At 41.4% G+C, this 14933-nt stretch overlaps 2 protein-coding genes across 2 annotated transcripts in view; one reads left to right on the top strand and one right to left on the bottom strand.

Annotated features, from left to right (window-relative positions):
- Nucleotides 1–391: 391 nt before the first annotated feature.
- On the bottom strand, nucleotides 392–3118 carry fmc1 (formation of mitochondrial complex V assembly factor 1 homolog). Its single transcript, XM_062990917.1, has 2 exons — nucleotides 2978–3118; nucleotides 392–718 (listed from the first exon to the last, which is right to left on the bottom strand). The coding sequence occupies exons 1-2, from the start codon at nucleotides 3104–3106 to the stop codon at nucleotides 515–517; spliced, it is 333 nt and encodes a 110-aa protein (XP_062846987.1). The 5' UTR covers nucleotides 3107–3118; the 3' UTR covers nucleotides 392–514.
- Nucleotides 3119–10787: 7669 nt separating this feature from the next.
- LOC134334809 (glutamate receptor ionotropic, NMDA 2B-like) overlaps nucleotides 10788–14933 on the top strand; it is a 134808-nt gene continuing 130662 nt past the window's right edge. Inside the window, exon 1 of the mRNA XM_063017276.1 lies at nucleotides 10788–11405. The gene's annotated coding sequence lies outside the window, so the exon portion shown is untranslated. The remainder of the gene's footprint in view (nucleotides 11406–14933) is intronic.

Below are 14933 nucleotides of genomic sequence, written 5' to 3'. Positions count from 1 at the left end.
GTTCATTTTAAAGTTTAGTGGATCCAGTATGTTCTGTGAATGCCCTGGTGTTCTAAATCAGATTAAGAGTTAAATAAGTGATTACTCTGCCTGCTTGATTGGAGTGCTGCCAAGCCTCACTTAAGTGTACTGATTTTTTTCCCTGATGCTGTGGGAGGGACTAAGCTGTTGTTTGATTGGCTGGTAAATGTCTATTCTGGTGGACAACAGGTCTGGATTGGTGTTATTCGCAACAAAACTTAAAAAAAAGAGGAAAACGTGATGTCCGTTACAATGGGGTCTGAAGGGGTTAAAAGAGTGCCATTTATGTACACATGTATTAACTTGTCTGTGCCCTGTCCATCAACGGTAGAGGACATCACAGAACTGAGCCAAGGAGACAAACTCAAAATCACTTAATCATATTTATTAATTTAATGACAAAACAAAATTCAGAAATCGGCTCACACACACCCTGATATTAAACACAGAACACACAGTGAATCAAAGTAATTAAATTCAATCCAGTCCCCTTCTACTTCTCCCATCCTTTACCACCGGGCTGTGTGGGTAATCTCAGCCCCACCAAACTTGCCACTTCCTCCGGGAGGCGCTCTCCTTTGCCATGGTACAGATTGTGAAGCTCTTGGTGCTGGCGTGTGGATGCCAGCAGACACAGGTATGAATCTGATGCATGAATCGCCTCCTTCTGAGCGCGGCAGTGTCGCTCACTGGTCACCTAAACACACAGATTTAATTCAACCATTAATTTAACCTAGTAGGTCATTAAGAACAGATTCTTCTTTGCAATGGTGAACTGACCAATAACAATATGGAAAAACCCCATAAAATAAAACAACAGCCAATAAAATAGCTAATAAAACAAAACTATTGAATGAAAAGAGTTCACCAGGAGAACATGGAACAAAAGTCAAGAGTCAATCTGATTTCCTTCAACCTGTTGATACTTTAGCCTCGAGTTTGAGTCTGGTCAGGCTGGGATACCAGCTAAACAACAAGCTAAACCAGTTCAAAACTGGTTAGGATATTCCAAATGTTTTAGTTTATTATTTTGTGTACCTGCTGCTTAAACAACCTTAATAACGTAACACAAGCCAAAAAAGTAGGATTCATTATTATTTTTTAGAGAAAATTTGTAAATATAAGCACTCCTATTGAAGTATAATCCATTTAATTTTCTAATTATCTTGTTAATTAAATATTTTGAGTGTTTTATATTAAGGTGTTAACAGATTTCGGAAGGAACGGAACCAATCAGACAGCAGATGGATGGTGGGTATAAAACAGTACCAACCAAGGTAATACAATTCTTTTGACAGTATTAATAAATGCTATTACTATGCTATTACAAACATCCCAAGTGTCCCGGAAGTTCCGGGAGTCTCACGCATATATATAGCGGCTCCCTGATGCCCCCAAGTCAGATAAAATCTCCCGGAATCTAGAACTAGCGGCCAAGAGCGCACACGCAAACACACAAACACACGCGCACCCAGGCGACACAGACTTTTTTCCCGATCGCGTATTAAATTCGTTATCTGATATACAATCTAGTGCACTGTGTAGGGAACATAAATCCGTTATCTGATATACAATCTAGTGCACTATGTAGGGAACATAAATCCGTTATTTGATATACAATCTAGTGCACTATGTTGGGAACATAAATCCGTTATTTGATATACAATCTAGTGCACTATGTTGGGAACATAAATCCGTTATCTGATACACAATCTAGTGCACTATGTAGGGAACATAAATCTGTTATCTGATACACAATCTAGTGCACTGTGTAGGGAACATAAATCCGTTATCTGATACACAATCTAGTGCACTGTGTAGGGAACATAAATCCGTTATCTGATATACAATCTAGTGCACTATGTTGGGAACATAAATCCGTTATCTGATACACAATCTAGTGCACTATGTAGGGAACATAAATCCATTATCTGATACACAATCTAGTGCACTATGTAGGGAACATAAATCTGTTATCTGATACACAATCTAGTGCACTGTGTAGGGAACATAAATCCGTTATCTGATACACAATCTAGTGCACTGTGTAGGGAACATAAATCCGTTATCTGATATACAATCTAGTGCACTATGTAGGGAACATAAATCCGTTATCTGATATACAATCTAGTGCACTGTGTAGGGAACATAAATCCGTTATCTGATATACAATCCAGTGCACTATATAGGGAACATAAATCCGTTATCTGATATACAATCTAGTGCACTATGTAGGGAACATAAATCTATTATCTTTCACACTATGTAGTGCACTATGTAGGGAACATAAATCCGTTATCTGATATACAATCTAGCGCACTGTGTAGGGAACATAAATCTATTATCTTTCACACTATGTAGTGCACTATGTAGTACACAATAATGTGTTTGTGATGTGAACAGTTAGCTTAGTAGCTCAGTTAACAGCTCCTAAAAGTTCTGTTATCACCCATAATCCTTTGGTGTGAGCGAGAGTTTTTTATTTTTTTATTTTTTATTTTTGGGCTTGGGGGGTCGGGGTCGAGGTCCGGGGGTACCTCCCCGAAATGAGTTTTTGCAACTTGGGATGTCTGCTATTAAACTCAAGCTGAATCAGCAGGAAAGCAGAATTCAGCTAAATAAGGTCACTACTATTGTGTGTTATAAGTTTAAGTTTGGCCACGTTCGTGGTTTGGTCTCTTATTTAAATAAAATATAGTTTGTATATTATATTAACTCCTATTTCCTCTGCAGGAGCCCTGATTCCTCATCCCCAAACCCCTCATCATGTAAACCCTTGGAGAGTTATGTAGTTATATGCCTTATGTAGAAGTACAGCTAAATTAAGTTTATAATCTATATATGTTCATATATCCGAGTTTTGATGTTGTTTATCTTCTCAATGTCATGAAGGCCAGCTGCTACATCAACAACAATGCTGATTCTCCTCATTCTGCTCTACAGTTCGGTTTCTTACCTGGTTTTTCCTGAACTGCTCCATCACGTAGGTATAAGCCATGGTGTTTTTATATTCAGCTCCTTTTAAATATCTCAGTTCTTTTAAAATGCCCCGACATACCCGCAGTGGTGAGCTGAGTGTCGCCATGCTGGATCAACGTGCACCAATGCAGCGTTCAACAGCTCCTACACATGAAGGTTACACACACGGGTATAAAATTCTCCTTCTAATGCTTTACATCTCACCATAAGAGCTGAGATTAATCTGGAGGATCAAAATTAAAATTGAATTGTGTTTAATAAATTGAAAATGACTTTTGTTTTCCAGTAGTTCTCGATATTATAAGGGGGTTGGGAACTATTTTAGACGCATAGCATTATGATTGGTTGTGAATGTGCACTTTAGGCAATGTAATCGAACACTGCGCGCATCGATGATAAGAGACTCGATCTCCAAATTGGGATTCATGATTAATCAAATCTTTAATTTATTTAATAATATTCAACAAACCACTTAATTCTGTTCATGGTCCCTATGGGTGGTTTATGGCGCAGATCAGAAATGATCAGAAGTGAAATCACACACTTAACCATCCACTTTCTCACAATTTAGAGCAGCCAATCCACATTCTGCATTTCACATTTAGCAGACGTTTTTATCAAAAGTGACTTACAGTACTGTGATGGTATACAGTCTAAGCCAGTGGTTCTCAAACCTTTTAGACCGAGTACCACCCATTATCAAATCGAAACTTCCAAGTACCACCTATGTTTCTCATCACAGAACCACATAAGGCTCACATTAATTAGGTGTGTGTATATATATATATATATATATATATATATATAAATATATATATATATATATATATATATATATATATATATATATATATATACTGTATATATATATATATATACAGTTCCTTTCAAGGAGCCGTTCAAAAAGTGACTTCACGCTACTAGGTAAACTATAAGACACCCTCGATATTAACATCAAATTTGCATTAAATGTAGGCCTAATTCAAACATCACTTAAATGAGAAAGATTCATTTCAAAAGGCAAAAACACTACAGAGAAGAGACAGACTGTGGTTGCATTTCATTAAGTTTCAGAAAAATCCTCTCTTGTACAGAGATGTGACTGTGTTTGTTTCTGCTTTAAAACATAAGCACAATGAAATAATCAGATTTAACAGAATTAAACAAGTTCATAGTTTATTTCTCAATTATTTGTAATTATACTACTATCTCTCTCTCTCTCTCTGTGTGTGTGTGTGTGTGTGTGTGTGTGTGTGTCTCGTTCTCCGCAATACTGAAAGATTTGAATATCGACAATACACAGCCTTTATTACGATTTACGATGAATTCCCCTTTACTGATGGAAGCTGAATGGGTGGATTACAGCCGATAAGAATTGTGCAGAAATAAAAGATTCGGCTCCTTTCGTTCATTTCAAAGATCCGTTCAATAGAATCGGCATGTGAGTTAATGGGATGCGTCTGTTTAGCGGAGCAGCCAGGAACGAGATCAGTGAGCTTCAAACGCAGATCTGATCTGATAAAAGCGAGAGATCTACTGATAACTTTACTGATAACTTTACTGATAACGTTTCGGAAATTTCCAGATGGAAACCGCGAACGTGAAGTATAGACGTAATGAAGTACAGTGTCTGCGTAGCCCCGAATGTTTTAAATAACACATTAGTTTTAATACGATTTGTTTTAATTCAACTGATTTTATTAAAACAGAATTATAAGAATTTTATTAGTAATTTACACATTTTGTTATTTTTTATTTATTATTATTATTATTATTTTTTTCGGTGCATGTAATTACTTTTCCGAGATTATCTGGCGTACCACCTCGTGCTGCTTCACGTACCACCAGTGGTACGCGTACCACAGTTTGAGAACCACTGGTCTAAGCAATTGAGGGTCAAGGGCCTTGTTCAAGGGCCCAACAGTGGCAACCTGACCAGCGACGTTTTGATCACTAGTCCAAATAAATAGTTTTATGTTCTATACACCGTCCTGTTTGCTTGTGGGCAGGTATGAGATACAAAAAATATTAACTGTGCAGTTTTATTTCATAACATCATGTTTTTTCACCAAACCTGTATGACTTTATTGACCACTGGTTAAATTATTAATTAGTTCACAAACTGAATGATGATTGGATTGGACAGTAAAACAGTACTGTGATATTAGGAGGGTAAATCTTGTAGATTATTCACTTGTACACACAGCCAATATAATGATGCTCTGTTTAAGACCAATGCTCCTCCCAAAGCACCTACAACATTTATTCTCCTCAACTGCACAATAATACCCCACTGTGACATTCACATCTACAGTAAATGATAACTCATTAATTTAACAGCAGTGTAATACAGTAGTTCAGCACTGCTAAGACCCGGGTTTAATTCTTATCAGCACCTCTGGTCTGGTCCGGTGAATATGAAGTCACCTCTTTGGCACTGGAATCGCAACTCCTACTGCCAGGTTGATGTGCTGTCACAATTATTGGTGCAAATTCAGAGAGCATACTTTTACTTCTATATGTATTACTGCTCTGCATGAGCTTAGGCTGTTGAAAATAAGTGGCCAGCAGGTATGTGCTCAGCCAGTGCAGGTGTCATGTATGCAGCAAGAAATCAATAGGGAATTGGGAAATTACTAAATGTATAGACTAATTTACATTTATGTTTTATATATATATTCTTCCTGTATGAGATCATACACAAGCGACTTTGATTACTATAATTACATATTATAAAAACAAGGACAATAAATTAGTCATATTGAAGAGAACTGTTTAAATCGTTCTTGTGGTTTATTGCTGTATTAATTCCTAATACAATCAACTTCAGATTGTGTATGTGACTGAATCACAACCGTATTTATGTTTTAATCAGGAGCACACTCCTCATTTTCTCTCTTAACTAGCCAAGCATGTCAACATATTCTATTATAACTGTGATTTTACAACCCCAAATCAGAAAAAGTTGGGACGGCACGGAAAATGCAAATAATAATAAAAACAGAATTTCTTACATTGACTTTGACTTGATGTCAGACAGGATGAACCTGAGATATTTCATGTTTTTTCTGCTCAACTTCATTTCATTTATTAATAAACATCCATTCCTGCATTTCAGGCCTGCAACACATTCCAAAAAAAGTTGAGACAGTAAAGCATTTACCACTTTGTAATGTTGCCGTTCGTTTTCACCACACTTTAAAAATGTTTTGGACTTGCTGCTGATAACAGTATGGACGGTCCTTCTCGTCTTTGGTCCGGAGCATACAGCGTCCATTTCTCCAAAAAAGACCCGGAATGCTGATTCATCTGACCACAATACAAGTTTCCACTGTGTTATGGTCCATCCTAGATGCCTCAGAGCCCAGAGAAGTCGATGCCAGTCTGGACATGGTTAACATAGGCTTCTTTTTTGCACAGTAAAGTTTTAAGTATCATTTGTGCAGTAACTCTGTATTGTAGAGCTTGATAAAGGTTTGATAAACTAATCCCTCACCCATGTGGTTCTATCAGCTATTGCTGAGTGCTGGTTCTTGATGCCGTCTGAGGGATGGAAGATCACGAGCATTCAGCCTAAGCTTGCACCCTTGTCCTTTACACACAGAAATTCCCCCTGATTCCTTGAATGGTTTAATGATATTCTGCACTGTAGAGGGAGAACATGCAAATTCCTTCCAATCTTTCTTTGATGTTCATTGTTTTTAAACACTTCTCACACATTTGTGAACAAACTGGATCCTCTTTGCTCATCAGAGACTCTCAGCCTTTCCTGGATGCTGCTTTTGTACCAAACCATGATTACAATCACCTGTTTAAAATCACATCATTATTTAGTTTTTTCACCTCATTATTAGCCCTAAATTGCCCCTGTCCCAACTTTTTTTGGAATGTGTTGCAGGCCTGAAATGCAGGAATGGATGTTTATTAATAAATGAAATGAAGTTGAGCAGATAAAACATGAAATATCTCAGCTTCATCCCGTCTGACATCAAATAAAGTCAAAGTAAATGTAAGAAACTGTGTTTTGTTATTATTAGCATTTTCCATGCTGTCCCAACTTTTTCTGATTTGGGGTTGTAGAAAGGGAACATTAGCATGTAATGATTTATTAACATGAGTGGGATTTCAGTCTGTGTATGGGTAAGATGAAGACATGAACCTGGTCTTAGAACAGTTCAGTATTAATATACTGGTGGGTTCCTCTTTTACAGGGTGTGATACTGTAGAGGCCTTCATGATCAGCATGGACTGGGAATCTTATTCCAGCAGTTCCTCAGGTGTCTGTCGGCTACCTGGTTACCCGAGATGCTTGCTGCAGCTCACTGGAACAGGTAAGACAGAAACTGTGGAGGTAGGTTGCTCAAATGTGTTAAGAACGCTCCTAATCTGCAGTGTCTAAATCAAGCAGTATTGATTAGCTCCAGCTGTCAGGCTCAAGCTAAAAGCCTTTGGTGCTTGCCTGTTTAATGTGTCAGTACCAATACAGTGAGCCACACGGGAACTGGCAGCCTGCCTTAAAACCATCACCAAAGATCTGCTGAAGACTTTCAGCCAGAATAAATACGTTCAAATCCTTATATAAATCAACAGAATCGAGCTGTGCTAATTAGGTGCATTTAGGCAACGATTAAACTCCACAGAGCCGCAGGCAGGTTTCTAATCACATCTTTTATTCAACAGAGTATCTGACGAACTATCGATTGCATGGATGCACCCAATGTACGTGTTTAAAGCTTAGAATCTACAGTATATTTGTTTTACCATTTTAGCTCGAATTGTATTAATGTTATGAATATTTTAGTATGAAAGCTCTGCACTGTTTTGATCAGTGTGGGCATATTAAATGAATCAGAACTTTCAGGAGTTATGATTTTCAAACCATTACTCTCTAACATAAATTCACAATGGAGAAATGTTAATTAAATATTTTTGGGCTACATCTACATTTTCAGCATTTAGCAGACGTCTTTATCCAAAGCGACTTACAGTACAGTGTACAATCTGAGCAACTGTGGGTTTAGGGCCTTGCTCAGGAGCCCAACAGTGGCAACCTGGCAGTGGTGGGGCTTGAACCAGCAAGCTTTTAATTACTAGTCTAGTACCTTAACCACTAGGCTACACCTGCCCCCGGACTAAACAGACAAGCTGCTTCAGCAGTAAAAGGCACTGGGTTAGCGACATGGACCTGTTTACCTGAGCCAACAGCTAAAATAGTATCTCAGCTACTACAGCGGTTTTAGATTTGGGCTAAAATATCAATGTTCTTTAGCGTCTATACTAATGGCTTAATGCACTGAGCTTTTTTCTTTATTGCTGCTTAAATGAATGGGCTGAATTCATGCAACACAGACACATTGTTTACAAACAGCCGGAAGATAATCTAGTTTATGTCTTTAAAGAACCGTATTCTATCAGTTCTGTAGCACTGCTAATTGAATTGAAATAATTTGTGGTCACTTGTTTATTGAAGGGCCATTTGGATTGATTTGAATACAAGTAAAACAGGTCAATTAACAACGAATGTAACAATTAAGCAAATGCGTATCACAGTAATGAGGCAGTTTAGTTCTTTATTTAAGTCGTCATTCCACTGTGCAATTTAACCCCTGTAGCTGTGTGTGCTACAGACACAACTGGCCATGTCTGAGGGAGGAAAGGCAGACTGGGATTTAAATTCATAGTCTGTGTAACAGCCGCATCTGCTGCATCCATCCATCCATTCATCCATCAGTCCATCCATCCATCCATCCATTCATCCATCCATCCATCCATCCATCAGTCCATCCATCCATCAGTCCATCCATCAGTCCATCCATCCATCCATCCATCAGTCCATCCATCAGTCCATCCATCCATCCATCAGTCCATCCATCCATTTATCCATCCATCCATTCATCCATCAGTCCATCCATCCATCTGTCTATCCATCCATCCATCCATCCATCCATCAGTCCATCCATCCATCCATCAGTCCATCCATCCATCAGTCCATTCATCTATCAGTCCATCCATTCATCCATCCATCCATCCATCCATCCATCAGTCCATCCATCCATCCATTCATCCATCAGTCCATCCATCCATCCATCCATCCATCCATTCATCCATCAGTCCATTCATCCATCAGTCCGTCCATCCATCCATCCATTCATCCATCCATCCATCCATCCATCAGTCCATCCATCCATCAGTCCATCCATCAGTCCATCCATCCATCCATCCATCAGTCCATCCATCAGTCCATCCATCCATCCATCAGTCCATCCATCCATTTATCCATCCATCCATTCATCCATCAGTCCATCCATCCATCTGTCTATCCATCCATCCATCCATCCATCCATCAGTCCATTCATCCATCAGTCCATCCATCCATCAGTCCATCCATCCATTTATCCATCCATCCATTCATCCATCAGTCCATCCATCCATCTGTCTATCCATCCATCAGTCCATATATCCATCCATCCATCCATCAGTCCATCCATCCATCCATTCATCCATCAGTCCATCCATCCATCCATTCATCCATTCATCCATCAGTCCATCCATCCATCAGTCCATTCATCCATCAGTCCATCCATTCATCCATCCATCCATCCATCAGTCCATCCATCAGTCCATCCATCCATCAGTCCATCCATCCATCCATCCATTCATCCATCAGTCCATTCATCCATCAGTCCATCCATCCATCAGTCCATTCATCCATCAGTCCATCCATCCATCAGTCCATCCATCCATCCATCCATTCATCCATCAGTCCATCCATCCATCAGTCCATCCATCCATCCATCCATCAGTCCATCCATCCATCCATCAGTCCATCCATCCATCCATCAGTCCATTCATCCATCAGTCCATTTATTCATCCATCAGTCCATACATCCATCAGTCCATCCATCCATCAGTCCATTCATCCATCAGTCCATTCATCCATCAGTCCATTTATTCATCCATCAGTCCATCCATCCATCAGTCCATTTATTCATCCATCAGTCCATCCATCCATCAGTCCATTCATCCATCAGTCCATCCATTCATCCATCAGTCCATGTATTCATCCATCAGTCCATCCATCCATCAGTCCATCCATCCATCAGTCCATTCATCCATCAGTCCATCCATTCATCCATCAGTCCATCCATCATCCATCCAAGGTCTAGATTGGGAAAAATAATCCCTCAGTGTGACCGCTGCTACTGGGCTTGTCTAAAATCTACCAATAGCAAATGATCTGGGATTACCAGGTGTGTAATGTACTAGCAAGTGCTGAATGTTGACGTGACATGAGCCTAGTGTATGGGCAGTGGTAGCTATCTGCTAAAGGGACTGGACTTATAATCAGAAGGTCACAGGTTCCCATCACACCACTCTTAATTGCTTGGACTGTATTTCTTCAAAGTTGTAAAGTGTGACATGACAGGACTGAAATCCCCTACTCACTCATTCACCTCTTACTCACCCAGGCCTAGGGGCAATTTTGGGCAATCTACATGTTTTGTGAGGTAAGATAGGAGGTAACTAAAGTACTTGGAGACACTGACCCCAAAGTGCAAGACATGCATTAGTCCTGTGAGCTGACAGGGTTAGGCCAGCAGAGGGAACCACATTCCTTCTCCTCATTCCACCCATAATTCACTCCTCCGCTCTGCTCCTCTTTTCCTTTCTCCTGCTGAATACTAATGCACTGCTGGAGCCGTAGTCATCCCTCGCTCGCTCCCTCCCTCCCTACATCCATCCATCCTCCAGCGAGAGAGAGAGAGAGAGCGAGAGCAGGCGTTACCGGTTAGCGCCAGGTAGAGCGCGAGGGTTGCAGCGTGTGTGTGTACGTGTGTGTGAGTGTGTGTGTTGTGTCAGTCTCGGTCGAACAGGTAGCAGTACAGCAGCTGGCCAGCTGTGCCTATGCATGCGCGTGAGTGTGTATAGTAACGAGTGTGTACGGCGGAGCGAGCGAGCAGGTGGACAGATGAGCGGAGGGGTAGCAGGATCCCCTCGTCCCTCTCTCCCGCCGCCCGTCCATCCGGAGTGAGGAACCACAGAACGGACGCCCGTCTCTTCTCCTCTGTCCTGATGGCCGTACTGGGAGGTGTTCTGTCGTTCCATCTCATCCCTCTGTCCCTCGTCTATTTCTCCGTCTGTCCCTTCTACAGTCTCTTCTGTCTGTGAGTCACAGTCGGGGAGCTTCTCTCTTTTTATCCTTCATCCATCCGTCCATCCATGAGTCCATCTGTCCAGCCTCCTCATGACCTGACACACTCTCATCGTCTCTCTTCCCATCCTTCCACTCTGTCTCTCTCAGTCCACCCGTTAAGCATCTCTCAGAGCATTTCGGAGGAGACACGGACCAACTGATTTTCTCTTCTTTCATCTCTCCCCTCCCCCACTCTGGATTTTACTGACAGGTAGGTAGACCTGTGCGTGTGTGTGTGTGTGTGTGTGTGTGTGTGTGTGTGTGTGTGTGGTTTTTACACTCGTTACCACATACACATGTGCAGATTGAACAAACCAGATGTGAAGGCTCATATCTCATATCTCATGCGGTTCTTCTCTTCAATGTGTGTGTATGTGTGTACGTGTATAAGCATGTGCTAGTCTTGCGTCCCAGTGTGTGTTCAATCACCCTATATTGACACACACACACACAGCGTGTACAATTGAGTGTGTGTCGGCTTATAATTGCACCACATAGGCTCGGTAACAATGGCTTCTACTGTACGTAATCATGACTTCTACAGTCCGTCCAGCGTGCCGTCTCTAATATCGATCCACTTCAAATTCAGCCACCTACCTACCACCAAAGTCGTGGGATCATGGCTGGTCTGCAGGACCTCACTAACCTATGTAGTGCACAATGGGTTCAAATCTGACCATACGTCCCACATAGTGCACTATATCCTCAGTTGGAGTGGACAGCATGGAGCATCATATATATTTATATACTATGTAGCGCACTGTATGTCTTGTAGAAGGGATTAACGACCAGTCTTTAGATATTAGTCTCTTGGTTCTGCTACAAATACACCCCAGTGTGAAACATTTTATCCACAGAGCGTTTTACACTCTGTCTGATATTGATCCACTTCACATTCAACCACCTACTTCATACAGTGTATTAGTATTTGTCATTTTGACACAATCAATACACTACATAGGCTGCCGAATGATGGAGGGTACACCCTACGTAACGCACCGTGTGTTCAGACGGACTCCCTACTGGACAGACTTTTGCATTCGCAGCTTTTATCCAAAAAGACTCAATTGAGCAATTAAGGACCAACATCGGCAACTTACCGGTGGTGAGACTTGAACCAGCAATGTTTACGTTTTCGGCAGACACTTTCATCCAAAGTGACTTACAGTAATGTGACAGTGTACTGTCTAAGCAATTGAGGGTTAAGAGTTTTGCTCAGACAGTGGTGGGTCTTGAACCAGTGACCTTTTGATTACTAGTCCAGTACCTTAACCACTAGGCTACAGTCCTTTAAGCACGCAACCTTTCAATTACTAGTCCAGTACCTAGAATAGGACGTCTTTACATTTTTTTTCTATTTTATTTCTGCATTTTCTCCCCAATTTAGTGTAGTCAGTTTGTCTTCCGCTGCTGGTGGATCCATGATTGCAGTTGAAGTGGGTACATTGCAGCTCACGCCTCCTCCGACCCGCACGCAGCCCTTAGCGGAACCCTTTTTCACCTATGCACTCTGCGCAGGCGCATCTCTATCTGCCAGTCAGGGTCCTTACACAGCGTTTGAAAACCCTACCCACATATAGTTCGGTCATCCCGCCCTAGCAGAGATGTGTCTGCTGCAGGCACTGCTAATTATGCCAGCTAGATGGCGCCCAGCAGTTTAGAATCTCGGCGCTGGTGTGCTAGTCGAATACCCCGCTGTGTCACCCTGCTTTTACCCAAAGTGACTTACAGAACTGTGACAGTATATTGTCAAAGCAATTGCGGGTTAGGGCCCAACAGTGGCAACCTTGCAGTGGTGGGGCTTCAACCCGGTGACCTTTTGATCAGTACCTTGACCACTAGGCTACAGTCCTTTAAGCGAGCAACCTTATAATTACTAGTCCAGTACCTAAACCACCAAGCTACCACTACCCACCAGAATAGGACACCTTTACATTTACAGCATTTAGGAGATGCTTTTATCCAGTATTTTGTCTAAGCAATTGAGGGTTAAGGGCCTTGCTCAAGGGCCCAACAATGGCAACCTTAAAGTGGTGTGGCTTGAAGCAACGATCTCTTGATTACTAGTCCAGCACCTTAACCACTAGGCTACAACTGCCCCCTTTATTTGTCATATACACATTTACTTGTGTACAGTACAATGAATTTCTTTTGTTCACATAGCCCAGTGTTAGGTGGAGCCTAAAGTCACTAAACAGACGTCTCTTCTTTAGACGTCGATCAGGAGAGGAAGAACTCTGTGAATCCCAAGCAGGGAAAGCACTCAGACAAGAGATGAGGTTTGAGATGCCTTTATTTATTCTAGTACTATAAGAGCTTATATAGACACAGATATCTCTAGAATAGGCTTAACGTTTAGGTAGAGGAAGTTAAATAGAAAATGACGTTAGGAACAAGAACTCTGCAGGAACTGAAGTGTATACGTTGCAAAATGGTACGCTCAGCTTAACGGGTCAAAAAGTCCAGCACCATAAGTAGACGGACACAAACTATCTAAGACTTGGAGGGTCGGAGCGTAGGGTCAGCCATTGTACGGCGCCCCTGGAACCGAGAGGGTTTACCAGTGGCTGTTTGGCTGACCCGAACCACGAACATGGACTCCAGTCTATACACAACGATCAGCCATAACATTAAAACCACCTCCTGGTTTCTACACACACTGTCCATTTTATCAGCTCCACTTACCATATAGAAGCACTTTGTAGTTCTACAATTACTGACTGTAGTCCATCTGTTTCTCTACATGCTTTGTTAGCCCCCTTTCATGCTGTTCTTCAATGGTCAGGACCCCCACAGGACCACCACAGAGCAGGTGGTAGGTGGTGGATCATTCTCAGCACTGCAGTGACACTGACATGGTGGTGGTGTGTTAGTGTGTGTTGTGCTGGATTAGACACAGCAGCGCTGCTGGAGTTTTTAAATACCGTGTCCACTCTATTAGACACTCCTACCTAGTTGGTCCACCTTGTAGATGTAAAGTCAGAGACGATGGCTCATCTATTTATTGCTGCTGTTTGAGTCGGTCATCTTCTAGACCTTCATCAGTGGTCACAGGATGCTGCCCACGGGGCGCTGTTGGCTGAATGTTTTTGGTTGGTGGACTATTCTCAGTCCAGCAGTGACAGTAAGGTGTTTAAAAATTCCAGCAGCATTGCTGTGTCTGTTCCACTCATACCAGCACAACACACACTAACATACCACCACCATGTCAGTGTCACTGCAGTGCTGAGAATGATCCACCACCTAAATAATACCTGCTTTGTGGTGGTCCTGTGGGGGGTGAAAGAGGGCTAAAAAGCATGTAGAGAAACAGATGGACTACAGTCCGTAATTGTAGAACTGCAAAGTGCTTCTATATGGTAAGTAGAGCTGATAAAATGGACAGAAACAAGGATCTGGTTTTAATGTTATGCCTAATCGGTGTATATTTAAAATCTTAATATTCATCTCCAACAATAAGGTGCTCCAGATTAAACACTTACGGCTATATGAAGACACAACAAAGAGTATAAAAGAACGACTTTTACACCCAGTACAATGCTCCATTTGTCTCATATCGATCCACTTCACATTCAGTCACCTGCTCCATATATTAGTGCTGGGATCATGGGAATTAGGTAGGAAGTCTTTTTGACACAGTAATATGTAAACATAATGACTCACACACTCTATGTAGTGCGCTACGCATTCACATTGACTTCCTATCAGGCAAACACTTTCTATAGTGTACCGTGTCTCC

Source organism: Trichomycterus rosablanca, chromosome 2 (genome assembly GCF_030014385.1).
Source record: "Trichomycterus rosablanca isolate fTriRos1 chromosome 2, fTriRos1.hap1, whole genome shotgun sequence".
NCBI classification, from domain to species: Eukaryota; Metazoa; Chordata; class Actinopteri; order Siluriformes; family Trichomycteridae; genus Trichomycterus; species Trichomycterus rosablanca.
Note: the sequence above shows the minus strand (reverse complement) of the source record. Positions and strands in the feature narration are given on the sequence as shown.